Source organism: Rhipicephalus microplus, chromosome 2, assembly GCF_043290135.1.
Source record: "Rhipicephalus microplus isolate Deutch F79 chromosome 2, USDA_Rmic, whole genome shotgun sequence".
NCBI lineage: Eukaryota > Metazoa > Arthropoda > Arachnida > Ixodida > Ixodidae > Rhipicephalus > Rhipicephalus microplus.
In genome coordinates, this window is record NC_134701.1 from 274,046,445 (window position 1) to 274,073,762 (window position 27,318).

Below are 27,318 nucleotides of genomic sequence, written 5' to 3' on the forward strand. Positions count from 1 at the left end.
CGATACGGTTATGACAGAGCCAATAGTGGAAAGCTCGGAAATTGTGACCACCTGTATTTGACGGCCGACTGGACGAGTTGGTGCTTCGTATTCTTGTGTAGCTTTAGCACGTCTCAGAATAAGGACAAATGAAAGGGATGTGAGTAAGGAAAACGAAAGAGGCAAGATTAGCGTTCATCGTCTTAACCGACTTTTTCGTGACCGCTTATTTCAGTTTTCTTCAGGCTCACACTATGTCGCGATGAATATATACGAGGATACTACGCAACTGGTGTTCTTCCCCATGTTCTAAATTTAGGCACACAGGCCTCTAACATTTTGACCCCGCCTAGATGCGACCACCGCAGCCTGAATTCACTCCTGTGGGCTCCGTAATCAGTCGAGCACAGTAATCATTACAGGCCATCGTGGCGGGTTGCATAAAACTTTATGTATTTTAAGCGCGAAATGCAGCGTAGCACGCGCTGCTTCCTGGAGATTCGTAATTCTATGAGTGACTGAGAATTCAAAAATATATGCCGGCGCTGAAAATACGCACCAGCAGACATAAACCTTGATGTCTACTTCAACGCTCTTTTTAATTAAATAAACGTGAAAGGGTGCTGGAAGGGAAACACACAGAAAACAAAATTGAAAAATGCACTGATAGCATTACGAGCCACGCCCTGCCGTGGTGGTCTAGTGGCTAAGGTACTCGGCTGCTGACCCGCAGGTTGCGGGATTGAATCCCGGCTGCGGCGGCTGCATTCCCGATGAAAGCGGAAATGTTGTAAGCCCGTTTGCTCAAATTTGGGTGCACGTCAAAAAACCATAAGTGGTCTAAATCTCCGGAGTCCTCCACTACGGCGTCTCTCATAATATAGCGACTTTGGGACGTTAAACCCCACATATCAATCTATCAATCATTACGAGACACTGCCGAGTAGCAAAGCACATGCAAATTTCTGCCAGATAAAAGCACACGCATATAGACGAGCCAGATAACACGCGCAGCGCGAGAGCAATTACATAGCACACACGTGAGACTTTGTACATATGTGCTCCGAACATTACGCATACACGGTCACGATAATCTTACGATTCATGTTAATTACAATACAGCTAATTACAATACAGGGTCACGCTCACTTGAGTTTATTTACAGACGCTATAGGCCATCATGTGGTCTCCTTTACATTCTACGCCGCCTTCGAGAACATGTCCTTTCTCTCGAATATACACTTTTCTTTTTTAGTGAATTCCAGATTACTACACCCGCGAAATTCTGGAAATCAAGGTTCAAAAAAATTTAAGACACCTCAGTGGGGCCAAATTTGAATGAACTTGCGAGCTTAGTGGCCTGCATCGTTTCTCTTCAGTTTGCTCTTTCCGTCCTCCCCTCTTACGTCTTGGTTTATATTATCAATCTTTTTTCTTTGTCTCTAGATCGACTGTCTCGCTTTCTCTGCGTTCCATTTATTTATTTCTCTCTTTCTCATTTGCTTCCTCTTTCTTCTTTTATGTTTCTCTCTCTCTTTCCCTGTTTCATTCTTTCTATTTTTTACGCATTCTCTTTCACTCTTTTCTTTTTCTGCATTTTCTTCTGTCTTTTCCTCGTTCTTTCAATGCTGTATTTCACACTTATTTCTCCTTTTGACAGTGACATCTGTCCTTTTCAACCACATTTCTCTTTCTCCCCCTATTGCTGTGCTATACTGAAAACTTCGGCAGATCCTACGTATTTCGGAAATCGATGATATGCAAAGCATGCGCGGAGGGAAGGTTACTGTGTTGTAATTTTTTAATTGCGCGAATCGTTATGAAAGTATGATAAATATATGTATAAATGTATACGCACAGACATATGTTAAACCAGTCGCATGTTTACTTTTGCGTAACGCTGCCAACAGCAACATGGGTATCAGCAACACCAGAAGCGGTAAGTTCATCGGTAGCGCTATAGTGCCAGCGAGGTTCGTGGCCCTGAATACTGCAGCGTAAATCAACTTCAATGGACGGCACTTCACTATAATTGCCGTTAATCTGACAAGACGGCTGTACGACATGAGTACGTGTATATGTACTGTTTATAAGATTGCATAGCCAGCACTGCAACCATGTTCGACGTTTGAAGAACATTAGGGTCTATTTAAAAAGTAGATCCGAGACCTGGCGTAGCTCTGAGGTAAAATGCTTCATTGCCACGCAGAATGCTTGGATTCGATTCTAGCTGGAACCCTGACATTTATTCCTTGCGTTCGTCGGGGCGGCTACCGATGTCGGGTATTTCTTAACGCTCGCGTGTTAAAATTGCTCATTAGTGATCTCGTCGTTCCTGGGTAGGTACTAAGTGTCAATCACATGTGACACATACCCGCATACCAACGGCACATACCCGCCCGTGGGTATGTGCCACTGTTTGTCGGAAGGTGTTTGACGACGTACGTAATTGGATTGCGACATTATTCACGTCAAGACCAGCTTGTTGTATTCGTCAAACCATCTTACCCTCCCATACTAGTTTTGGTTTACACCAAGTTAGGGGGGTGATCATGAAAACACCCCAACGTAAGTGGCTAGATAGATAAACGCCAAAAGTAATTGCAGTACACAAAAAAATGTTTCGCATTTATTAAGACCATGCTATGCTCTGTTAGCGCGCCTGGATAGCCCAGCGCCGCGGTTATGAATTATTGATGTTTCCAAGACCTTTCGTGGACCTATGAGATTTATGAGGAAGATATTATAGTGAGATAAAAAAGCTGGATTAAAAATTAACGCAACATGCAACGTGAAACAAGTGTCATTAATTTCATCCTGGCAAACAATGACCAAATTCAAAGGACCACGCCAATCTGACCTCAACAGCTCGTCAATTAGTTGTGCGGTCTGCACCCCCATTCAACCCGTTTTAGCTGTTTGTTTCTTTCCATATATGCAACCCTAGACAATGCATGATCCCGTGCACATGAAGTAGAAAATTGCAACAAAAGCTTTACAACCCCCTCGTGAGTGAAATCGAACGCAAGTCAGCTCCTCTGCAATGCAAGTAATTTTGCAAGCGAAGCATAACAAAACTGCCGAAGGTGTTGTCACGGGACATGGCATGCCTCTGAAAAAAAAAACTTTTTTTTTGCAATGGTAGGTTTTGCGGACCTCAGAAATGGCTTCGCGGACCACCTGACATACGCGGACCCCCAAAGTTTGAGAACCATTGGCATCGTGGGTACTTTGCTCACCTTCAGATCGTGGGAATGCAAGTTCCAATTCCACCTCGCAAATAAGTTATTCTGGCCAAGAATTTTCCTGCTTCTTCTTTCTTTATCTCTTTCCTTCTATGATTCTTTCCTTTTCTCTTTCACTAGTTCTTTCTTTCTGTACTCGTTCCCTCATCCATCAGGTTGTTGTATCCCACCCCGCAATCCTGCCACTGTTGCCTACGTAGCTTGCATGCGTACTTTGATGCTTGTCGCTTAAGAAGCTTAAGCTTCAGGCGATTGCTTGCTGATTCTTCCGTCCTGTATGCATGTAAAGCAGCTGTGCGTGCCTCCCACAAGTTTGAGAGGTGCCTATCGGGCGCAGGCTTTTGAGGAATCTTTTTGTAGGTTTTGCTTGCCTTCTTTGTCGCTTCTCGTATATGTTTTGTAAATTCGTCAAGGGTGACTGTTTTAGGGCATCCATCGATATAAGACCGATACTTCTCCCAGTCAATGAAGGAACACTCCTTTGACATAGTAAAAATTTCGCCCCAGGCAATCACAATTGGTAAGTGGTCGCTTTCAATATTGTCGGGCCATAAGTCCCAGTGCGTACCTTTTGGTAGGTGCCTAACCCACGTGAGGCCCAGCGATGTATTATTCTGATTCGCGCCACCAATCCTTGTGTATTGGCCTGGCGTGTTGAGGATGGTAAAGCCGGCGTCTTCCAAAGCTTTTTTGAGTTGCTTCCCCTTGGGAGAATCTTGTCAGTATCCCCAGAAGATGCATGGTGCGTTAAAGTTTCCCAGAATTAAGGTTGGACCTTTAGGGTCTATTTTACTGAGGGGTAGCTCCACACTACTTGATTTGGGAGGGCTGTAGCAGTTTAATATTTCGTATGTCTTGCCCTCTATTTCGGTACGAGTCTGAATGCACGAGAATGAAACTGAAGAATGAAGGTCGTGGACCGCCGAAAGGTTTTTCTTTGTATACGTAACACATCGACCAAATGAAACGCCAGCATAGCCTGGAATGGGGCAATATTTACCTGGTTCCTGCACGCAAACAATATGGGAGTTTTTTCGAGAGAGTTTATGATGTAAAGAAAGTCATCAATTTTATTGAGAAGGCTTCTGGCGTTCCACTGAACTATCAGAGGCATGATTCTGAATCTATGGTTTCTTCTTGATCTGCACTTGCAATAGGCCTGACGCGTTTGTTCTTTAGCCGACGTTTTTGGTTTGAGTGTCTCAATAATGCGTTGCATGTGCTGTAGCTGTGCAGCGAATTGCTCCAAGCGACGTTCGTATTGCTCATGCTCGGAGGGGAGTTGCCCTTGACTCAAGGCTAGAGCGTCTCTGGCAGCGTTTTGTTCCATCAATTGGATAATCACAGTTTTATGTTCATCAATAGTTTTCTGTTGGTCACTGATAATTTGTATACTCGGCGACAGCTTTTCTTGACAGCACTGTGGAAGCTATAAAGCCGAACCGCCTGCATGCGCGCGCGCCAGGAAATAGTACCTATTTTATTTTCTGATTCTAATAGCTACTTGGCCTGAATAAATAAAACTTTCTTCATTATAAGTATAGAACAAGTATGGGACGCTGTTCATGGAAAAGAAGTTATCGTGTGCCCTAGTTTTTTTTTCTTTTTTATTTTTTGGACGGCACCACATTTTCCGCACGCCGGCTGCGTCTGCTGCTTGCTCTTGCAGCGGTGAGCACAGCATCGGCCGTGGAAAAGCTGCTCATCTTTGGGACGCGCCGTCTTTTATACATCACGCATCGAACTTTCCAGCCTTATCACTGGTGGCCGCGCAAGCTCTGAAATAAGCTTCACTGTTCGCGTCTTGCGCGCAATCTTAACAACGATCTACAACAATTGTGAGGCTTCTCGAACACTGAGGCGCAGTATGCGCCGATCATTGCTGGCAGCCTTTGAGGGCGTAAAGCGAATACAGCAAAACTGAAACAAGACAGGCCCGTGGCCAGATCGTTCCGTAACCCGCCTTCCATTTCGCCTGTACCAGGGCTCAATACCGTGAACGTTAACATTCGATCACGTGTGGCGCGTGCCCGTATATACTGGGCTGAACACGGAACTTAAACTTCACTGTTATAAAGGCTGAATAATGCTGGGAAAACGTTCTGAACAACGGAAAATTTTATATGTACCAGTATATAAACAGCACAGTAACTAGCTGCGTGTATGCACTCTCATCAAAGTTTAACTCTGACGTTCCCATTTTGCATGCATACATTTTGCTAAACACACTAGCACAGCGAGCAAGCGAAAACCGAAACTGGAACCGAAATCGGCTGCAAGCTGCCGCACTACTTGCGTAGTAACACAAATGTGCGGAGGCCCCACCTCCGTAGCCTTCGCTCCAATGTCAAGAAAAGCTGTTGCCGAGTATAGATACTACTTCTGGGTGTTTCGTAGTTCCGCTAGTTCTTGCAGAACGCTTGGATGCGTCTGTGGTGCAGGCGAGGCATTAGGTGGAGACTGCGTGTGATGCACCTTAGCTGCATATGTGGTGGGGGACGCTAGCTGCGTCGGAGGTTGTGTTGCCGACTGCGGGAACGTCTGCGGTGTGAGTGTTGGCTGATCGGTAGCAAGAGACGGAAAGTTTTGTTCCTGTAACTGTTGCGTCTTCTGGGTCGTTTTGCCTGACGCGCAGCAGTTTGGTGAGGAATAGGGTGCCGCTGGCTTGGGTGGTTTGTTCACTCGCTTACGAAGAGCAGCAGTAGCTGCTGCTACCTTTGGACAGTCAGGCGAGCGTGAGTCAAGGGGTCCATTGCAGTGTATGCATTTCGGAGTACAGATAAAATCCTCCGCATGTTTCGTATGGCACTTTGTGCAAACTCCTAGGCCCCTTTTAGGAGCTGTGCAAACGTCATCTTTGTGTCCTATGCCTAAGCAGTTCAAGCATGACGTTATCTTGGTTCTGTATTTGTGCACAGGGAAACGTACCGATTCGAAAGCCACGTATTCTGGCAGGTTTGAACCGTTGAACGTGATTAGTGCTGTGTTAGACGACCCGAGAAGCAGTGCTGACACGATTTCATGAGTTGAACTTGTCAGGCCTTGCATTAACTGCTCTTCAGTTAATCCCTTGATTCTGTGAATGACGCCTCTTATGCGCCCTTCACGGAGCGCAACATATGTATTAAACTGCACGATTTGATCGTCAATGATCAGGTGGTCCAGGTTCAGCAATAGATGTGCAGCTTGCTCTGTGTAGCAATCAACTACTGCTAGGTTAGACTTGGTGAGGAGTCTGCAGTGAATGCCTGACCCCTTTATTTAAGGAAGACTTAGACGGAGTCTATACGCAAACTGGTACGGCGGAATCTGGGTGATGTTAAATGCTTTAGGCCTCACCCTTATGGTCTCAAATAGGGTCTGTGGCTGTGGGGAGGTTGGTGGCTTGGGTCGCGGGAGTTTTCGGTTCTGTGCTACAGTCCAGCTTTCCTGGTCGTCCATAGCTGTATGCTTGGATGCCGCATGATGTTCAGCAAAAAGATGCGGGCTTACTTGGTTTCCTGTGGTGGTGGGGCCGTTTAGTGATGTGTCGCTCGGAAGCCCTGACCGGGATGATCCTTGAGTGGTGGGGTCCGCTGGCTGGCTGTTAGAAGCATCTTCCAGTTGGCTGAGGGGTTGAAATCTTGACGGTGCGATCATCTCCTCTCTTAGGTGGGCTCCCCTACAAGGGGAGCCGCCTCAGTGATGAGTGGAACAAGAGAACCGCTGACAGACCATAGAAGCGTTCGTTGCAGCAGCGCGCCGCGACAACCTTCCAGCTCACCGGTCGAGAAGCGTCTCCGATTGCAATGGGAAGCGGCCGTCGGTGCTAGTGCGGCGTTTCGCCGCCAGGTGCCGCAACTGGAGTAGACACGCCGCCGCGTCGTCTCCCGCGCTAATGAAAGCCGCTGCTGTATTCGAATCTGCTACACGGCTCAATTTTCGGCTGTATTCACGTTGTTTAAGGTGCAATAGAAACTTGGAAACGAGAATCGTGAAGCACTTGTTGTTCTGAACACCCAGCTCATTTGAAAGGCACGTGTTGTTCGCGACCACTTGATCGAGGCACTCATGCGTTGTCTGCTCATGCCAGTAATCCGCTGAAGATCGTTTTGTCACCGTGGCGTTCGCTTGACTGAGAGTTGGTTTTTTGACTAACTGAAAGTCGATTTTTGAGAGAAGCCTTTTCCAGGAGCTAATATTAAAAGCTTGGGGGCATAATGTTCCTCGGTGCTTGCTACTCTCTAGGGGCGTAGCATATCATGCGCAAGCCTGGAGTTCATGCACCAAATAGCACAAAATGCCACTAGACTTTTTTCCAGGAATGTAAGGTCATCATCCGTTCCCTTTGCGAAGCATTACACGTGTTGCCACCGAGAAAAAAAGCAAGTGTTGGAAAATGAGTAACTATGGCAAGTGGTTGCACCATTTGAGGGCTTAAACAATGAAATCATCGTGAAGTAAACAAGAACAGCTCCGTATGCGGCGTGATTTCTACGATCATGGCCTATGTTTTGAACAGGCTCTGTTAAAGTCTGAAGTATAATTCTGACTCTCAACTTGAGCCGAGAAGGCAGGCGTGAAAAATGCGGCCCGTGGTCAGTTGCTTGAGCTTGTCTGTGTACTCGTGGACGGATTGTTGTAGCCTTATTATCCAGCTGTACAGCTCTCTTTCTTCTTTCCTCTGGCCTCTTAATTTGGTAGCGAGCAGAACAGAGGCCGAATGGCTGCGTAGTGCCCATGGGTGGTGCCCATTCAACTGTGGGGCGTAATGTTAACGTTGTACACGGCAGTGATCGCGAGACAGCGTTGCTACTAGTAGACTCGTTTGTTGACTGTTCGGATGCAGTGCACTCCCGTTTAAGGATACCAATCGTCATGTTTCTAAAGGCGAAGGGTAGTATTCAGCCACCACTACTTATAATCTATAAAATAGTCGGGTTGTAAATTACCGTTACATATTAGAGTGTAGTACGAGGATTTATTATGAGACCAAGTGTTCAGCCCGATTACTGCAAGCATGCTCTCCCCGAACACCAGCGGAAGCTGCAATTTCACGTAGCTACAGCCGTACAGTGCATTAAGGCGATAGCTTTAAATGCCTCATCAAAAGCGAAAATCGATCGCCGGTGGCCTCCGGCATCTTCTCGCGTCGGCGGCGTGAACACGAGTAATGCAAGAAATCATCATTACACAAAGACGTCATCATATAACGTCACATATAATTGTGACGTATCAGAAGGTCACTTAAGTTCACGGCATCGTATACCGTCATCGCTTAGTTGAAATGGGCCGAGAATGAGGGCAGTACATAACCAGCTAGCTAGCTTTGTCTCTAACATTTGAGGCAGTAAGAAAGCCATGTTGGAAGCAGAAAAATCCCGGAGGGTAGCAGGAAACATTCAGTGCATTGAATTGAAAGAAAACGAGGACAGTTCTTGCCTTTCAGTCGTCTCAGGTGAATACACAAAGGGACCGGCGAGTTCTTGTTTTTATAACAAATGAGCAATGAAAAAAGACACTCTGATTTTTTTTCGTCAGATATGCAGAGTGGTGCACAGCAGTATTGTGTGATGAGGCATGCAAATGATGAGGTATCAATTGCTTGAAACAAAAAATAAATGGCGAATGCTATAAAACTAAAACACATATATCAAACCGGTAGCACGGTCTGACAGAGCCCGGTGAGAACATCGGGCCTCAATGTTACTGTTACTTTTCATTTTCACTGTACCCATAAAAACCAGCGAGAACCACGAATGCAAATTTTAACTCGCATGAAAACACGAATTCGCGAGCTGTCCAGCGCCAGATTCTCGATGGAAAACGAATGGATTGCAGTGGATGTGCCCTTCAGATCGGGCGGCGGCTAACGCCACCTAGATGTAATACTCGCGCAGTCTACTCGCGCAGCGCCGCCATGCGGAAGCGGCGAGCGGAGGCAGAGTGCGCGCTCGACCGCCTCAAGAGAGCGTTCGCCCGGGCACTGAAAAAAATAGAGGAGGCGCTTGGCGTGCCAATGGCCCCGCTTAGGTTACAATCGGGAGTCCTTGAGTTCTGGTGGCTTCCTCGGCCCGCTGCTCGGTGGCTCAGTGGTACCTCTTGGATTTTTTTCAGTCTACTACGAAGCGCATCTCCGCCTAAATATATCATCTTATAACAAGTACAGCACACACTTCATAGCTATTCGTCAGGCGTAAGGATAAACCTTCCATATATACACTCACTTCATTACTATTCTTCGAGTTCGATGCTGTGAAAAAAAAAAAACAAGGCTACGCGTAGTTGGGCTTATTTGGAAGACAATTCTATTCGCCGCATACCCAGAACATATGCTCTACGGCCCTGAACTCAATAAGGTTTCAGTTGTCAAGTTATTCGTGGCCGGGCACACACAGGAAACAGAAACTCCCATTTTGAGCATTTCATGGTGAATAAATAGTATACTTGAATACGCTATCGTAGGAGCATTTTTCATTGTTCAACGCGTGGAAAAACGCGTGAACTGGAAATGTGGCTTAGACAAACTGTTTTTCCGCTTCTCATTTGTTAATGTACCGCAGTATTTGTGTCGTTGATAAGCCTATCTCAACATAACCTTGTGCTCAATCAATGGAAGATAAATCCTTGTCTGTAAACTTTACCTCACTTCCGTGTTCGGCGCAGCATAACGAAAGCACAGATTTTCTTTCCTCTCTACCATGCTTACCATCTCCCGTTTTTTCTTTCTTGCTCTATATTAGAGACAGATGCTGTGATTCAACGCTTAAAATGATAGAGACCACAAGTGGCGTCACTAGCAGGTGGCAGACATCTGTGGTGGACGGCTGCGCATCGGGTGGAACCAACGAGCGCGATAGCATCTGGTATTTCCTTGTCGCACGCTGGCTGGTGCTGGTGCTTATTCAAACTAGTATTAGCTCAGATCGGTCGTGACACAATGAAATGCGCAGCCCGTAAGCTGACCAGGAAAACAGATAATTAGGTAAAGATTGTGTATACTTGCTCTAAAGTGGGCGCGACAGTAAAAACGCAGTATTCTGGTCTCCATACACAGCTGCGACTCAAGGCACAAGAATCATGGACTGGTTTACCATTGCCGGCAGTGTGCTGGTGGCATCACTGCTCTACCTAATCACGCGGAGTTGGCTGAGCAGCAGGAGCCTGCCGCCTGGAACACGCCTACCTCCAGGTCCGCCAGGTCGACCTCTCGTGGGTCACGTCCAGTTCACGCACAAAGACTTTCATTGCAACCAGGCGATGAAATGGGCCAAGCAATATGGACCGGTGTACAGGTGCGTTCACGTGCTATCGTGAAGAGACAGTTTACCTTACGCTCATCGTCATCTGTCGCGCACACACATAGAGCTCATTGTTGCTGGTACCGGTTGAGCTTCAGAACGCTGATCACCGAGACAAGCTTCTCGTGCGTACGCAGGCACGCGATTATTCGTCAGCTTGCTTTTAGGATTGAACAAACTTGGTTGCGTAATGTCGTGTGATGTACAACCACTCGACTAACATTTATGAAGGTAATGATAATGTCTACGTCATCCGAGAAAATTATTGCACGTGTGGGCACTGCACCGCGCTAGTGCATGGAATTATAATCGCACCCCTGACCTCCAGTACAACTTGTCGAAGACCCCATATATAAGTGGCTTTCGCGATAGTAAGACGGTTCAATATTATCCGCAGACCAAGACAGGTTGGTGTGGTATATATGAAGGAAACAGCCTAGGCATAGCTCAAGGTGCCGAAATTATGTGGAAGCGCGGAGTGCCAATCACGCTACTATAACCATCCAGTAAAAGTAAGGTTGGCAACAAGTTACAATCACTGATCTATGTAGCGTAGCTTAACGGTCTGTGCACAGACTCTGATGTACAAGAGTATTTTCCCAATTCTTTTATAATGAGTGGTGGCTCAAGGCGAGTTTTTTCGCATACCATAGCAGCCCCATTAAGAATAATAAACGTTGCGATTTTACGCGCCAACACCGCAATATCAGTATGAACTACGCCATTGTGGAGTGCTCCAGATATTTTTAACATCTGATGTTTTATAACGGCCGCTTAAATCTAAGCGCACGGGCCTCATAGCATTTCACCGCCACCGAAATGCGACCAGAGCCACCGGGATTCGACCTCACTAACGTCCTGCTAGCCGTCCAACGCCACAACCGCTATAACACCGCGGCCGATTAGACATACTGACGAACATCGTAGACTGCCCGTGTGCTCAGATTTGGGTGCACGTTAAAGAACCCCAGGTGGTCGACATTTCCGGAACCCTCCACTACGGCGTCTGTCATAATCATATGCTGGTTTTGGCACGTTAAACCCCACATATCAATCAACATCGTAGACTTAGTGCGAAATTCGAACGCATAAAAACACGTGACCGCTGCATCTTCTATTGAACTTGTCATATAGTCTCAGGGCCCAAACATTTTAATTCGATTTTCGTTTTTAGGGAAGTGAATGCCCAGTGCTCGCGCACCCTTGTTGTAAATATAATATTTTTACATTACGTGGACACTCTCGGCCACATAGCATAACGCGAAACACTGGGGAGCACCAGAATCACGGCGCGCGTAGGCACACCAGTGCGTTTGTCACAGGGTATTTTTTTTATTTTGCGGGCATTTGTAGTTAGCAGAAAAACACTAATAATTAACAGATATAAAGTTTGAAACTGTCCAATTGAACATCTTGCAAACCGATTTACAACGTTCTCATTGATTTTTTTCCATCTTCGTTTCTTCAGAAGTTAGTTAAGTAAACTTATCTAATTAAACAATAACACAAAAAAAGTCTTACTCCAGGCAACGGTCTGCAACAGGCGTTTCGTCACGTCGTAATTAGGTGTGTCAGCATATATATATATATATATATATATATATATATATATATATATATATATATATATATATATATATATATATATATATATATATATATATATATATATATATATATATATATATATATATATATATATATATATATATATATATATATATATATATGGTGGGGTGATATTCAATGGATCCGGTGGAAAATTCAGTATAAAAAGAGGTCGACAAACGTGCGAAAAAACACTAGTTTTACTAACGTTTCGGCAGGTGGGCCTGCCTTCGTCGGAGTGAATGGTTACACATGGCACACAGGGCACATATATAAGCCGCTTCTTTGCGTATCACACGGCTAAGTCATTATCAGTAGTATAGGAAACAAGATTCCTATACTACTGATAATGACAGTATAATGAGCAGTATAGGAAACAAGAATCTTGTTTCCTATACTACTGATAATGACTTAGCCGTGTGATACGCAAAGAAGCGGCTTATATATGTGCCCTGTGTGCCATGTGTAACCATTCACTCCGACGAAGGCAGGCCCACCTGCCGAAACGTTAGTAAAACTAGTGTTTTTTCGCACGTTTGTCGACCTCTTTTTATACTATATATATATATATATATATATATATATATATATATATATATATATATATATATATATATATATATATGTGTGTGTGGGGGGGGGGTGAAATTGGGAATAAAGGCTTTTGTTAATTTGGCACTGTATACTTTCACTAACGTTTCATCTGGTGGACCAGACTTAGTCAAAGTACCAAGTATTGTACTTATTACTTTGACAGTCTGGTCTACCAGACCGTAAACGTTGGTGAAAATCTACAGTGCCAAACCAACGAAAGTCTTTATACGCTGTTTCTTATTCTACAGACTTTACTTGTTTGCCGGGATATATATATATATATATATATATATATATATATATATATATATATATATATATATATATATATATATATATTTTATTTAACTGGCCTGGTGAAGTAAATGAGTGAGGGTGCCAATCACACGTTGTTTTTCTTCCTAGGATAAAGACTGGTTCGGCTGATATGGTCATACTGAATGACTTCCCGTCAATAAAGAAGTTTCTCACAAAGAAGGAGGTTCTGTACCGACCACAGAACTGGCTGTTCAGGGGTGAAGTGTACGGAGGTAAGTGCGCCCCACCTCACTTCGCCTTCTCCTTTGAAAGTGAGGCTTTCCTCTGGACCATTTCAAGAGTTACTCGAGAAAAGAACTCCGCAGCACTAAACACTAGAATAGTGCCAACTGTATGCCGTCAGTACGTCATATACGCTTGTAAAACGAACCATGGAAGACCATTTCTTTTATTTGTGAATGCTGACACCCCATGAAATTGACACAGCCCCGGGAAAATAACGAAGGGACTGTATCGAGGCATAAATGAACAGCGACATTGTAGGTGCTATGCGTTGTGTTTAGGTGCACGCATATCTCAATCTAGGAAGGCTTCTCTTTACGCGTACAAACATCACAAATGCATTCCACATTTTCTCGGGTGGCTTTTTATAAAATAAGCGGTGTAGAGAAAAGGAATGGTACCAAAAAATTTTTGCTATGGTCATACGAGATTCTCAGAACAAATATAGGAGTCGTACTATAATCGACGTCATCATGAGGTCATTGATCACTGAAATTTGTGAAGTCATGATGGCATACCACGATCCAATCATATGACACCTCGCCTCCGTCAAAGTTGCGACGACCCCAGAGGCGTGCACTTCAGAGGAAGGCTTCAAAAAGCAAGGGGAGGATCATTACAGTCGACTGAGAAAAAAAGAAAAAGAACATGGTTGTCGACTTCCGGTCATCTAAGGCGAATACACAAAAAACCAGTCAGTTTTATTTATGTATACTGTTTGCTATGAAGACCAAAATTTGCTTCCTAATTAAAAATACTTTACGAAAAAATCACAGCATATTCCACGGAGTGAATGATGATGAGTGGGGCGTAGCGACCGTCAGTACATTCGCGCTTCTATTCATCCGTTCATTCTTGCTTCCGTCCGTCCGTGCGTTCAGCCGTGCGTCCAGCCGTCTGTCCGTCCAGCTGTGCGTCCATCCATCCATCCGCGCATCCGTCTATCCATTCGCGTGCCCGTCCATCCGTCCGTCTGCTTGTCTGTCTGTCTACTCGTACATCCGTTCATCTGTTCATCTAGTGAACACTCTAAGTACCGCCATGTCGCATCTTTTTATCGTGATCGTAGTCGTGCGATCGTCTCTCTCCTTCCCCTGTGGCACATACCCGTCTATCTCCTGTGACAAATACCCGCTCTCTCGGGTATGCGCCACTGGCGATTACGCACAACGACAACGGGAGACGCACAAGTCATGCCATAAGAAGCTTTGCCCCTAAAATATGTCGTCTGGTATGCCAAAGACGAGACAAATATCCTTGATCTCATGGCAAAAAACGTTGTGCCAGGTAAACTTACGCTTGCGTTAGCTGCAACGTTCTTATGACGTCAGTGATTAGCTTATGTACCAAGAGTGTGGATCTTAAAAGCGGCCGTACACTTGAAAAGTACAGCACAGATTTTGTGGTAAGTGTGCTGAACTATTTGGCCAGGTGTGGCGACGCTTAACGGCGACACATGGGTGGACAACAGGAGGTTCTGCCTGCACGTCTTGAGGGATTTGGGATTCGGCAAGACATCAATGGAGGAACACGTTAAGGTAAGCAGCATCTTTCTTCACTTCAGCGATTCGTGCAGCAATGTATCAGAAGCATCCATTATTATCTCAAATGTTGCGACAACAGTCTATATTGACCATGAAGTATTTGTCGTATCAGTGCAGCCGTATGAATTGTCGCGTTGGTCAATGATGGACTGAATCAGGCCTAATGAGACAAAAGCATGCGCTTCCGGTATCGTATGACTGATTGTGGGGAACATTTTGTTGCATATTTTCGCAATAATTCTAAAAGCAAGAACTATAAGTTGTACCACGCTCATCGTTTCTATACAATGACTTTTCAATGAAAAGTAGCGTATTAACTTTTGCAACAAAACGCAACAAAAGTATGTAGTGACATTTATGAAGTCGAACGCCTTAAATGCCTAATTGAACAGGACAAGTGAGTCGTGCACACATCGCCCCGCCGCGGTGGTCTAGTGGCTAAGGTACTCGGCTGCTGACCCGCAGGTCGCGGGATCAAATCCCGGCTGCGGCAGCTGCATTTTCAATGGAGGCGAAAATGCTGTAGGCCGGTGGGCTCAGATTTGGGTGCACGTTAAAGAACCCGAAGTGATCGAAATTTTCAGAGTCTCCTCTACGGCGTCGCTCATAATCATGATTGATATGTGGGGTTTAACGTCCCGAACCCACCGGTTTGGGTCGTTAAACCCCACATATCAATCAATCGCACATTAATAAATAAATAAAAACTGAGGGCAGTGTCGGCCTGAACGAAGCAGAAAGTCACGGGTTCTGATAATGGGATTTGATGACGTCGCAGTGACGTCACGAAAATTTGCCGCGTGTGTTAGGCTCAATGCGAATAAAACTGTTTGACAAATTTTTCACCGATTTTATGTGGGTAAGATAGTACTTGATTATTGTAGCGCATGTTCTATGACATGAGGTTAAAACAGCATCACTGTGCGCGAGTGGGCTCCTTTATTTATTTATAATACCCTCAGGGTCAAAACGCATTGAAGAAGGGAGTGGGTAAACACGTGAAAACTACAAACAATACAATGCCGTGGGCTCCGCTAACATCAACGTTTTTTCAGATAATACAAAAATAGTAGTTATTTCAAGAAAAGAAATTGAACTGGAGCAAAAAGTACAGGTAACAGATTTTCCTGCTTATACAATGTTAGGTATTGTTTCGTGAAAAAGTTTGCAGTAAGTGATGGTTGCGACACTTGAAAAAAAGTCGCCTACAATTTAAGCTCGCTTGCCATTAAGCCTAACACAGCAAAAGTAACGCTGTGTCCATCACCTCCTTTAATGCAGCCTATCGCCCATAAATTTTTATGTTTCCAAACGAATAAAACTAACAGCCGACGCATGTGTGAACTGGTAGTGAAGCTCCAGTAGAAGCACGCATCCCAACAAAATTGTGTCTTGTTGGTCTCGTTGCCACTGCCATCATCTACGCATTAAAAAAAAGAAAAGAAACCCGCCGCACAAACGGAAGCTGAAGCGACGTGTAACTAGTACCCTACACGGCACGCTATGAGGAAATCTTTTTTTTTTCATGTAGCCGCTTTCCAGCTCGTTTTTGATTGTTCTTATTATTTGCGGATCCCTAATGCTTCTATACGAAAGAACAGCACGACGAACAATACCTGGAAAGCAAGCCATATTTAATCACCGGTCGTACTCGGGCTATAACACAAAATGTCGTGCAGATAGCAAATATACTATACAATGGCCAATAGTTTGGTTCAATAGTTCGAAAACTCTTCTTGCCGAACTTATAGGAGAAAGCCATGAAACCAGTCAACACTCGTACAAGTATCGCCTTTGCTGTGGTGCTCAGCGCAGCGGAAGTTTGCGTTGCGTGCCGCATTCATCGTCACGAAGGCCGACAGCATGTCACCGTACGCCAGCTAAAGTAGTTTGCAGTCACAGAAAAAAATTATGTGAAGCTATACCGTCAGCTCAGGTCCGTAGCCAGGGGGAAGTGCTCTTTCTCTGTCTCTCCCCCCTAAAATTCGGACAGAGGAGGCTGTTTTACTGAGGGCAAATGGCCTTCAATAAATAACCTCCCCCCCCCCTCCCCCAGGGCGAGAAGTTCCTAGCTATGGGCCTGCGTGAGCTAGGTGACTCTCAGCGAAATGTCATGCCAAGTAAACAACACATATGTAAAAAAAATAGTCTAGAGAGAATACGAGCGAGACCAGGGCACGAAAGTAAGCCATGGCCCACATATAAGGGTTGTGCTCGCATACGATATCAATTCTGGCGGTAGACCGAAAAATATGACAGTCGTCAATTTTGCAAAATACCAGGATCCCCGTAAAGTATGCCCCGCCACGGTGGTTTAGCGGCTACGGCACTCTGCTGCTGACCCGCAGGTCGCGGGATCGAATCGCGGCTGCAGCGGCTGCATTTCCGGAGGAGGCGGAAATGTTAGGCCTGTGTGCTCAGATTTGGGTGCACGCTAAACAAGCCCAGGTGGTCAAAATTTTCGGAGTCCTCCACTACTGCGTCTCTCATAATCATATGGTGGTTTTCGGACGTTAAACACTACATATCAATCACTGTAAAGTAATGTAGTAACATATTTTCTTTGCCTAATCTCTAATCTAAAATGTTTAAAGCAATTTTCCACTGAGATGTTTTTCGTATTCATTATTTTCCTTCACCTCACAAAGTCGTGCTTCAATCGCATGTCACACTACGACGTCTGGGACAAGTTTTTTGGTCACTTCTCGTTCCAACTTCCGCGACCGATGTGAATTCGTCATGTTAAGAAGAGGCAAGTCGACCCGTGGTTGACGTAGGCCTACTCCTACCTAGAGGGAAGAGTGGCGCTGCGAGCAGTTGGATGCGTGGGAATGCCGGGATACGTAATCTTTGAGCTTGACTCGGATTTGCGTCGTTCATGTGACCGGGCGCCTCGAAGACACGTCTGGCTTCAACCCGTTCCTTGCGTCAAAAACGTCGATTTCTTGCTGAAAGAGCACGTAGCTGCAGCTATTTATTTCTTATTATTGCTCAGACTCGGTGATTGAATAAACTTTATTTTCTGATCCGGCATGCTTGTGGTCCGGGCTGGACCACACAGGGAGGTACCAGGAGACCTTGTCTCCGTACAGCCTTCCTGGCCAGCTGGATAGCCCATTTTTGGTGACATTCGAGCTGAGCAACACTAGATGGCACCGCTCACGGAGGCCCTCGGGAGAACATGCTGATAAGTTGGGGCATTCCCATATTATATGTTCAAAATATGCCCTTCCTCTTACACGTAGCTTGCATTTATTGTCCTGGTATAAGTGTGGGTAGCTCCTGTGGAGGTGCACGGGGTTTGGGTAGGAGTTTGTCTGTAGCTGTCGGTATTCAGATGCTCGTTGCATGTCGATACTCGGGTGACGTGCAGGAAAGACGCGCCTGGTTTCTCAGCAGTGTTACGTGTATTCTGTGTAGCTTATAAATCGGTATTTTTGTGGTACGTTGGCGGCGCCAGACATGATAACCGGGCAGTGTGGTCGGGTTGCGCGGCGGGTGAATTCACGCAACTCGTAAACCAGCTCCTTCGTATTGTGTGTATAAGTCTCTGTGTGCGCCGAAAACAATACTAGGTATTTGGGTTCACCTACTTTGCGTAGTTCTTGGCCATTAACAAGAATTCTGGGGACTTGTGAAATCCGTCCTCGCGTAAAATTTGTGATGGCTACTTGCGAATCGCTCAGTATGAATGTGTATTTTTGGAGGTGATAGCCAAGGTTATGGCTACCTCCTCTGTCTCCTCTATATTGTTTGTTATGACAGAGCACGCATTAATACACATACCCGACGCGTCGATCACGACAGCAGTGTAAGTGTTTCGTTCAGTGTATGGGCTGGCATCGACGAAAATAGGTTTACTGTTCGTGCCTTGTGATTCGAGCGGTGCTTTTGCTTGGTGTCTGCATGCGGTCCGCGTTGATTTTAGGGGTCATCTTTTTCGGTATCGGGTGAGAGACAATATTAGCTTTTATTGTATTGGGGATACCATGTCGTTTCATGGTATATTTAAAAAAGGAGTTTCATTGAACTTCTGTGTTGATGTACAAATTTAGGAAGCGTAAAAAGTAACATACGGCCGCTAAACTCGGCAGGCAGAGGATAAAGACAGCGTTCACACTGCCTCTGCTAGTCGTCTACTTCTTTCTTTCACCATTTGGTTATGATGTAGAGGTGACTTCACTTTTCTTTTAGAGTATAATGTACATTAATCGGATACGCTTATAGAAGTATTGTTTTAGGAAAGCTTTATTTAGGCCGTCGTATCCACTTTCGAGCCGAAGCCTCGCTCAACACGAGCCAACACAAGCTTCGCAGACACATATGCCATCATTGCCAGCGCTCCAACGGCGCCGCTTAAGAAAGTCACATAGACGATGGCGCCAAATATGCCTCTGAGCATTTTGCGAAAATATCTATGCCATAGGCAGCTCACGGGAGACTAGTTGATGATCGAGAGAGTAACAGCCCGAACACACCCACAAGAGAGAAGGCACAGACATGCGGCGCCTGTGTGTGTGTTGTCTCTCTTATGGGTGTGGGCTTGCGCTGTTTCTCCCTCGCTAACCAACTAGCCCAAAAATGTTTTAATGTGGTCGATCATCCGTGCCGTATTGCCCGAGACTAATAGTACAAGACAGGGTAGACTACGTGACAAAATATCGCTGGAGTACTTGCTGAGAATGACCTAGCAGAGTCTGACGATGCCTTCCATAAGAGTGGGTAGCTCGCTTTCAGTGGACGATCAGGAAAAAAACTGCGTGGCTGGCAAGCTTTTGTAGTGCGGGTGCCTCCCTGCAGTAAACAACATGTGCCTGGCCTAAGCGGCAAAAATTACTTTAGTCTAATACCACCGGTACAATATGGCTCATGGCTGACCACCACTATACTCAGTTTCCCGTTCGAATGGCAGTTTGGGCATTATTACCCTAAGCGCATGTCGTTTGTCCGCCCTTGTGAACGCTCCCACCATTGCGTCATGCCCTCATTCCGTTTGACCCATGTGCAACGCTGAGGAAGCTATGCAAGAAGCCTGGTCTTCAAAATGTGTAAGTCCACGCGTCTCGAGTTTGGTTTGCGTTTTTGTGAACACTCGTGAGAGCCGAGCATAGAGTGCGCTGCGGTTTGTCCCTTCTTCTTCTGCATTCTCGTAGTCGAAAATATGTTCTTATACTGTCAGCAAACGGTCCAGCTTTCAGTCCTTCTACAGCCGAGCACGAGGCTGCGCGTGAGGCGACGTGATGGACACAGGGGTACCTGGCGCAGTATTTTTTATTGGGGTGGAAGGGGGGCACCGACGACAAGCGAGTTCCTTCGGGGGGCCAGCGAGGCTTGCAAAATCTGCATCGTGTTTGGCTATGCTTGATCTTGAGGAGCAAAAGGGGAGAGGTGGAAATTTACAAGGGAGGGGGTGCAGTCACCTTATACACCCCTACTGGCGCCGCTCCTGGATAGATGTTAATGAAACACCAGACTGCGAACGTGCCATCCGCAAATGGCCCAGGCTGCGCACTGCTGGAGCTAATCCAGGAGGCCGCGATGAGAAAAAAACAGACAAACGCTAAGCGATTCAGAACAGCGTCTTCACAATTGTATAAATAAAAGGGTTTGTTTATTTCCGACGCACACAGCATCTTCATTTATTACTCTGCCTCATAACAAAATAAAAATTGTATCACGTGAAATCAAGTCACTGAGCTATTTCTTGGTGTGAACGCATCTGCTGCAAGAAGTCTTGCTAGCATAATCACGGTTGCACCCCATGCATAAAACGGAGTATAAGCACGCAAAGAGCAGCAGGCGTGTGGCTGATAATAGCTAGGCACTGAGCCTGTATCCTCGCCCCCTTTCAGATGTATCCGAATAGCCCCGCCACGGTGGTCTGTCGGCTAAGGTACTCGGCTGCTGACCCGCCGGTCACGGGATCAAATCCCGGCTGTGGCGGCTGCATTTCCGATGGAGGCGGAAATGTTGTAGGCCCGTGTACTTAAATTTTCGTGCACGTTAAAGAACCCCAGGTGGTCGAAATTTCCGGAGCCCTCCATTACGGTGTCCCTCATAATCATGTGGTGGTTTTGGGACGTTAAACCGCACTAATCAATCAATCAATCAATCAGGTGTATACGAATAGACATGTTGCGTGCTACAACGCAAACTTTTCTTTCGCCACCAACGTGTTCTGCAGGAAGAGTGTCAGTGCATGGTGGAGAAGATCGCCGAAGCCAAAGGTACGCCCCTCGCCATCCAGGAGTACATCTTCCCGAGCACCTCGAACAACATCGCCGCGCTCGTGTACGGTAGCCGGTACCCGTTCGAGCACCCGCGCCGCCGCTACCTGGACGAGCTGCTCAGCGAACTGTTCAAGGCTATACGAGCTGGCACCCTGGTCGAATTTTTGCCGTCGTTCGTGCGCAAAGCTGTCACCTGGCTACCTTCTACGCGACGCACCGTCATCAAGTCCAAGCTCCTGGAATTCATCGAATACACTAAGTATGAGCAGTTTGATGCCCTATCAACTTATTTTTTATATTTTCCCAAATTAACTGAGCCATCAATACGTCGGTAGTATTTACCTACCGATAGGCCAATTAAAACACGGAAGCGTCTGTTTGCAGCTCATAAGTTAAAGGGGTCATGTGACTGGAACAGAAACACCACCTATTGCTTCATTCGTAGAGCTGTTTGGTCAGTTGCTTTCCGGAAATCACGTTGGCGCCAATGGCACGTCTGTCCGGGATACCATAAAATCTATCTATCTATCTATCTATCTATCTATCTATCTATCTATCTATCTATCTATCTCTCTATCTATCTATCTATCTATCGACCCTGGCTGTGGCCATGGTGATTTTGGCAAAATGGAGAGAATAGCGGATTGGCATGCCGTAAGTCACTGGCAGTCATGCTTCCCTATTGCGCTTCACTAATGCGCTTCACTAATGCAGTCATACGTGACGTCAGTGCTCAGGTCACCTGATGTCGAGCTGCCGACATCTGTTCTCCGAAAAAACCCGTCGAAAAAGCCCGCCGGGGAGCCGAAGCGCATAGCAGCTCTTGTGCGCGGTGCGCGGCTTTTCCAGCCCAAATCGACGTGAGCGCCGCCCCTACGGTCGACACGTAAGAAATCAACGGGTCCCAGACACTGAGCAGTTCTTAACAGTTCTCAATAGTGGTCGGGGGGGGGGAGGGGGGGGCGTGCGCGGTTGGGTGAGGAGGCGAGGATTCCTTGTCTCATTAACTAACGGGAGCACCAGCGTGTTCGTATTGCAATAACGTAAACTATTCATATACAGTCAAAATCATCTAATCACTATGTCATTCACGCACAGAAGACGTCTATATTAACAATATTTCAGTTTTTTTTTCACTATTAGCAATGCTACATAATATATAAATAAATGCTTGGCAGACCTTCATTTTGGCGAAACCACACGCCTTACTTGTAAAACATTTTTGCCAAGGTTACATTAAACTTTATTAACACCAAAAACGTACAAAACCAACACGACGACGCATTAGGACACAGACATAGCGACATGAACGAGGGAGCTGTGTCCCTCTCGTATTGCTGCCTCTTGTCCCTTTTTATCACTATAGGTGTTAATATAGAGTATTAACATGTCCAAACTCACGTTCTTCAAGTTAACTTTCCGTGAGTTTGCTATCAACGAAAACGCCACAGATCCAATTTCGATGGCACACGCGCCCATGTGTCGGAGCGTCACAAAAATGTATGTCGATCTCATTTCAGAGGACAAGTCGCAGATCACAAAGCCACAATGGATGAGCATTTCAATCGCGATTTCATAGACGGCTACCTGAAGAAAATTCAGGAACATGAACAAGAGGAGAACCCAAACTTCCAGCGTAAGTATCGCTATGACTGAAAGAGATCGTATCTTGGATGAATATTTTTGGGCAAAACAGTGGGATAGAAAAAAAAAGACAAAGACAGCGTTTGACCCGTGTTCTTCGGCTCACTTCGATAATTTCCACACCAATCAGAAACGAGAGAACGAACTTAGGGTAAAGCGATGCCGCGGTGGCTTAAACAGAGGTAATGGTCACAGGTGGTAATCAGAAAACTAAAAAAGCACCAATTGATTGATTGATTGATTGATTGATTGATTGATTGATTGATTGATTGATTGATTGATTGATTGATTGATATAAGAAACTAAATGTTCTTGACCTGCCAGTCAAGCCAGCCTTGTGTACAGACTTCCATAGAATTGATAGTTTGTCAGGTGGCACACCGCTCACCTTTAACACAAGCTCATACGCTGATTTCCTTGCCTTTTACCGCAGATCGATTTCTGATGGGCAACGTGCTCAGCTTCTTCATTGCCGGTTCAAACACGGTCGCCGTGACCATCCACTGGCACATGCTCAACTTCGCCAACAATCCAGACACGGTGCAAGCCAGAGTGCAGCGAGAGATCGACGAAGTGGTGGGCAGGGAGAGGCAGCCCACGTGGGAGGACAAGAACAAGATGCCCTACACGATGGCCTGCATCTGGGAGATGTACCGATGGAAGACCGTGTCTCCACTCGGTGTGCCTAGAGGGTAGGTGGCTCGGGATACTATCCCATTCATAGTTTTGTGAGGAAAAGAATCAGGTTAGACACGAGCTTATTGGCATCGGCTGGCTCCCACGAACATTTCTGGCTATAGCCAGAGAGCAAACTTTCTGTGCCCTGCCAGCTACTCCAACAATTGTCGAAGTCGTTGCATACCTTAATCACCCCTGTTACAATCGTATCAATGGTATAATCATATCAATGGTGCTAAACGGTTCACGGCCGTATAGTGAAAGTAATGGTGAGAATCCGGTGGTGGCTTGGGAGCCCGTGTTGTAAGCGAATGTGAGAAACAGTACGACAAGATCCCAATTGCAATTTCTGAAAAAACGCTGTGCCAGTGACGCCACGAGTTATGACAACGTAATACTCGAGGCAAGGTCACAATAGATATGTACAGGATAGTTGAGATAATTCTACCGAAATATCGATGAATTCAAAAAGAATGATATCGTAAGGAGTAGTAACGTCCCAGAGAAAACTGATATCCAAATAATAACGACAGGTGAATCAAAGAAAGTCCTAGAGAAATTGTAAAGAGGCAAAGCAGTTGCTGAGCATAAGTTAACATCATACCGGTTAAATGGTGGAGAGATTGTGTTTAACAAACAAAAACTGACCACCCTATATACAAAGTGTCTTTGGACGGGTGGGTACCAGAATTTTTGAAGAAATAACATAATTTTAAATATTAGAGGCCAATCAACTTACTGTTCCTTGTTTACAAGCTATACTCTTCCCTGCATGGTCTCCACCATGTTTCTTGTCTACTTTGACATTAAAGTCGTTCATCAGATTGATTGATTGATATGTAGGGTTTAACGTCCCAAAACCATTTGATTATGAGAGACGCCGTAGTGGAGGGCTCCGGAGATTTCGATCACCAGGGGTTCTTTAACGTGCACCCAAATCTGAGCACACGGGCCAACAACATTTCCGCCTCCATAAAGTCGTTCATCAGAATAGTATACTGTGACTTGACTTCATTTGGTTAAATGCTTTTATGAAGACATAGAAGCAGCCATTATAATCATCGTGGCTCGATGTAGGCGCGTAGTCCTGTACCACCTTCGTCTTGTACCTGCTCTTACACCTAAATATGATACTTGCGACCCTCTCACTGATGCTATAGTATTCATGTATGTTGCCAGTGATATTCTTCTGTATGAGAAATCCCACCCCTGTTCTTTTCTGTCAACTAATCCAAAGTAGCACACGACATATCCTCTTTTCAGCACTGTGTACGCCTCGCATGTCTTCCTAACTTCGCATGAGCGCTACTTCATTCCATTTACACCCTCTAATTCCTCGATAACACAGCTAGACTAGCCTCACTAGATAGCGTTCTAGCGTTGAACGTAGCCAAGTTCCGATTCCAATGGCGGCCTGTCCGGACCCAGAGATTCTTACCACCCTCCGCCGCGTCACAGCTCTGACCACCGCCTTGGACAGTTGCTTCGCAGCCGCTGGGGACAGAGGGCCAAAGGTTAATTGCTGTAGTCATGAGAGGAGGCGCCTTCCAATGGAGGTGAAATACTATAGAAGCCCGTGTGCCTACATTTATGTGCACGCTATAGAACAAAAGAGTCGGAGTTTTCGGAACCCTCTACTACGGTGTCCGTCATCATTTTGTGGTTTTGAGCCATTGAACTAGATTTATTATATAATAATCTATGTGCCACTTTGAGCTTAAAGTCCCAAAACCTGCCACAGATTGGGGTGTTTTTGGGTAGGCTTAAATGGCTCATGGTAATGCTATAACACGTTTTCCTGCTCGCCACCTGACCGTATACTCTTGAACATTCTCTTTAACCTGAATTCCCAGCTGCGGCGAGGACACCACGTTCGACGAGTACTTTATTCCCAAAGGAACGACCGTGATTCCAAATGTGTGGGCCGTGCACAACGACCCGACGCTGTGGAAGGAGCCGTCCAAGTTTGACCCGACGAGATTCTTCAAAGAAGACGGCTCCCTCATTCAGCCAAAACCTGAGCACCTGATTCCCTTCTCTATTGGTGAGACCAGTTTAACCTATCAAGACAACTGTACGTTTGCTATAGCTATCGCAGGAAATATTCTCTTCTATGTCTCTTCTAGAAAATTTATTATCATGAGCCATGCCTGTCTTCAATAATGATTCATGCTACTCCTTTCAAACAGCAACGAAAAATTCATGTTCTTAAAAGAAACACAATTTGGTTACTTTTGGTTAAGGCAAGTGTATCTTAAACCCAGTCATTTGGTAATATTTTTTGTATTTCCGCTAGCTGCACGAAATGTTTACTTTGACGTTATTCTACTTATGTGCATACTTGTTTATCTATTGCCCCAGTATTGTGTAATTAATGTTAGGCTGACATGGATTTTGTGCACAATATATGCATACTCATATGCTATAGCCCCTCCTTTCTGTGATGTTACCCTTAGGGTAAAATAAAAAAGGAGGACGCTTGGTCTTCGCCTTCAAGAGAGGGTCACCATAACGTCAGGCCTCGTGCGCGGAGTCTTTTAAACTGCTAACCTGCTTCGGCTCCCAATGCATGCCTGAACTATTCCGCAAGAAAACGAATGACTGTGAGCGTAAAAGTGGCCTTTCAAAAGTATACACATTTAATCATAATCAGCAGCAGAACCACCTATAAGGTGTATAGCTGCCTATAGGTCCGCGTGGCGCCTTACAGACGCGCTGTGGGCCCAACGCTGAATCGCAAAAGAAATATCTATGACATAGTGGGCACTTAATAACTGCGCTTGCATGCCTATTGCAAGCACAGTTTTTAAGTGCCCACTATGTCATTTTTTTTGTGTGTGTGATTCAGCGATGGGCCCACAACGCATTTGTAAGGTGCCACGCACGCCTACGCAGCTGTACACCTTCTTGATGGTCCTGTTGCTGATTATGACTAAATGTGTCTGACTTCGTTGTAATTAGTGGGCCTTTATGACACACGCCTAATTAACATCTTTCCCATCCTGGCAGAATTATACGCTACTGCCACGCAATATATTGGTACAAGTCATCATTAACATCAACGAATGAACCATAAAGGCGACGAAGATGACGATTGAACAAAAGCTCGTGTTGTTGTTGCCACTTCGCCATCTTGGTTCAAGGACACTGTGTACTGTGTGTACAATCTGTAAATATATTTCTACCCTCTTCCTGCTCTTTCCCCGTGAGAATATGACGCATTGAGGAGACCCTTTCTGCTCGATGATATTCATATATTGTTTTTTTTTTTTCACATCTGTTTCAATAAGTATTATGGCTCGATGGTAGAACACCTTCTTGCGACACAGACAGCCTGGGTTCGATCCTATCTCGGGCCTGAAAAGTTGTATTACTTATTATATTTGCATCTAACTAGATTTTTCGGTCATCGACTAGACTATGTTTTTTTCGCTCACAACCAACATCGAACACGCCGACGCCGAAGCCCGAATTTCTGCGAAACGAACTCTTTGACGCTACCGCTTCAATAAAGTAGAATGAAATAGTACTCTACGGACAAATGGGAAGTACTGCCTTCATACATTGTTCCACAACATTTACGGGAGATAATGTCTGCATAGCTCTTGGACACAACGTATGAATGCACTGTCAATTGTATTCTTACGTTTTCCTACTCAAATAAAATATGCGTAGAATCGCGAGTTCATTACGTACTCTAACTTCTATTACGTCACAACGGAAGGGAATGTCACGCAATCTTCACGTCTTTTTCTAAACTGCTGCCGAGAGTGGAAGCAATGAGGCGGATCCAAAAGGACTGTGTAAGCTTAGCTGCGCCACACCCAATATATCAACTGAATTCATGGACGCAGTAAGGGCACCCGTGAATAATGAATTAGAGTAAAGTAGTTCATGCACGCTTTCGTGATTACAAATTTCGACGAACGTGAAATGTTATAGAAGCTTCTATCTCTTCCGTCGTAAAAATGCTTCT

General features: G+C 45.4%; 2 protein-coding genes across 2 annotated transcripts in view; one reads left to right on the forward strand and one right to left on the reverse strand.

Moving 5' to 3' along the window:
- LOC142777466 (uncharacterized) overlaps window positions 1-27,318 on the reverse strand; it is a 191,448-nt gene that overhangs the window by 35,713 nt on the left and 128,417 nt on the right. The gene's annotated exons all lie outside the window — the stretch shown is intronic.
- The window catches only part of LOC119185459 (uncharacterized), an 80,258-nt gene that overhangs the window by 4,699 nt on the left and 48,241 nt on the right, over window positions 1-27,318 (forward strand). Inside the window, exons 2-8 of the mRNA XM_075882759.1 lie at window positions 10,261-10,498; window positions 13,112-13,236; window positions 14,678-14,784; window positions 20,975-21,279; window positions 22,541-22,656; window positions 23,098-23,356; window positions 25,196-25,386. Coding sequence (XP_075738874.1) covers window positions 10,284-10,498; window positions 13,112-13,236; window positions 14,678-14,784; window positions 20,975-21,279; window positions 22,541-22,656; window positions 23,098-23,356; window positions 25,196-25,386 — 1,318 coding nt within the window. The 5' untranslated portion in view covers window positions 10,261-10,283. The remainder of the gene's footprint in view (window positions 1-10,260; window positions 10,499-13,111; window positions 13,237-14,677; window positions 14,785-20,974; window positions 21,280-22,540; window positions 22,657-23,097; window positions 23,357-25,195; window positions 25,387-27,318) is intronic.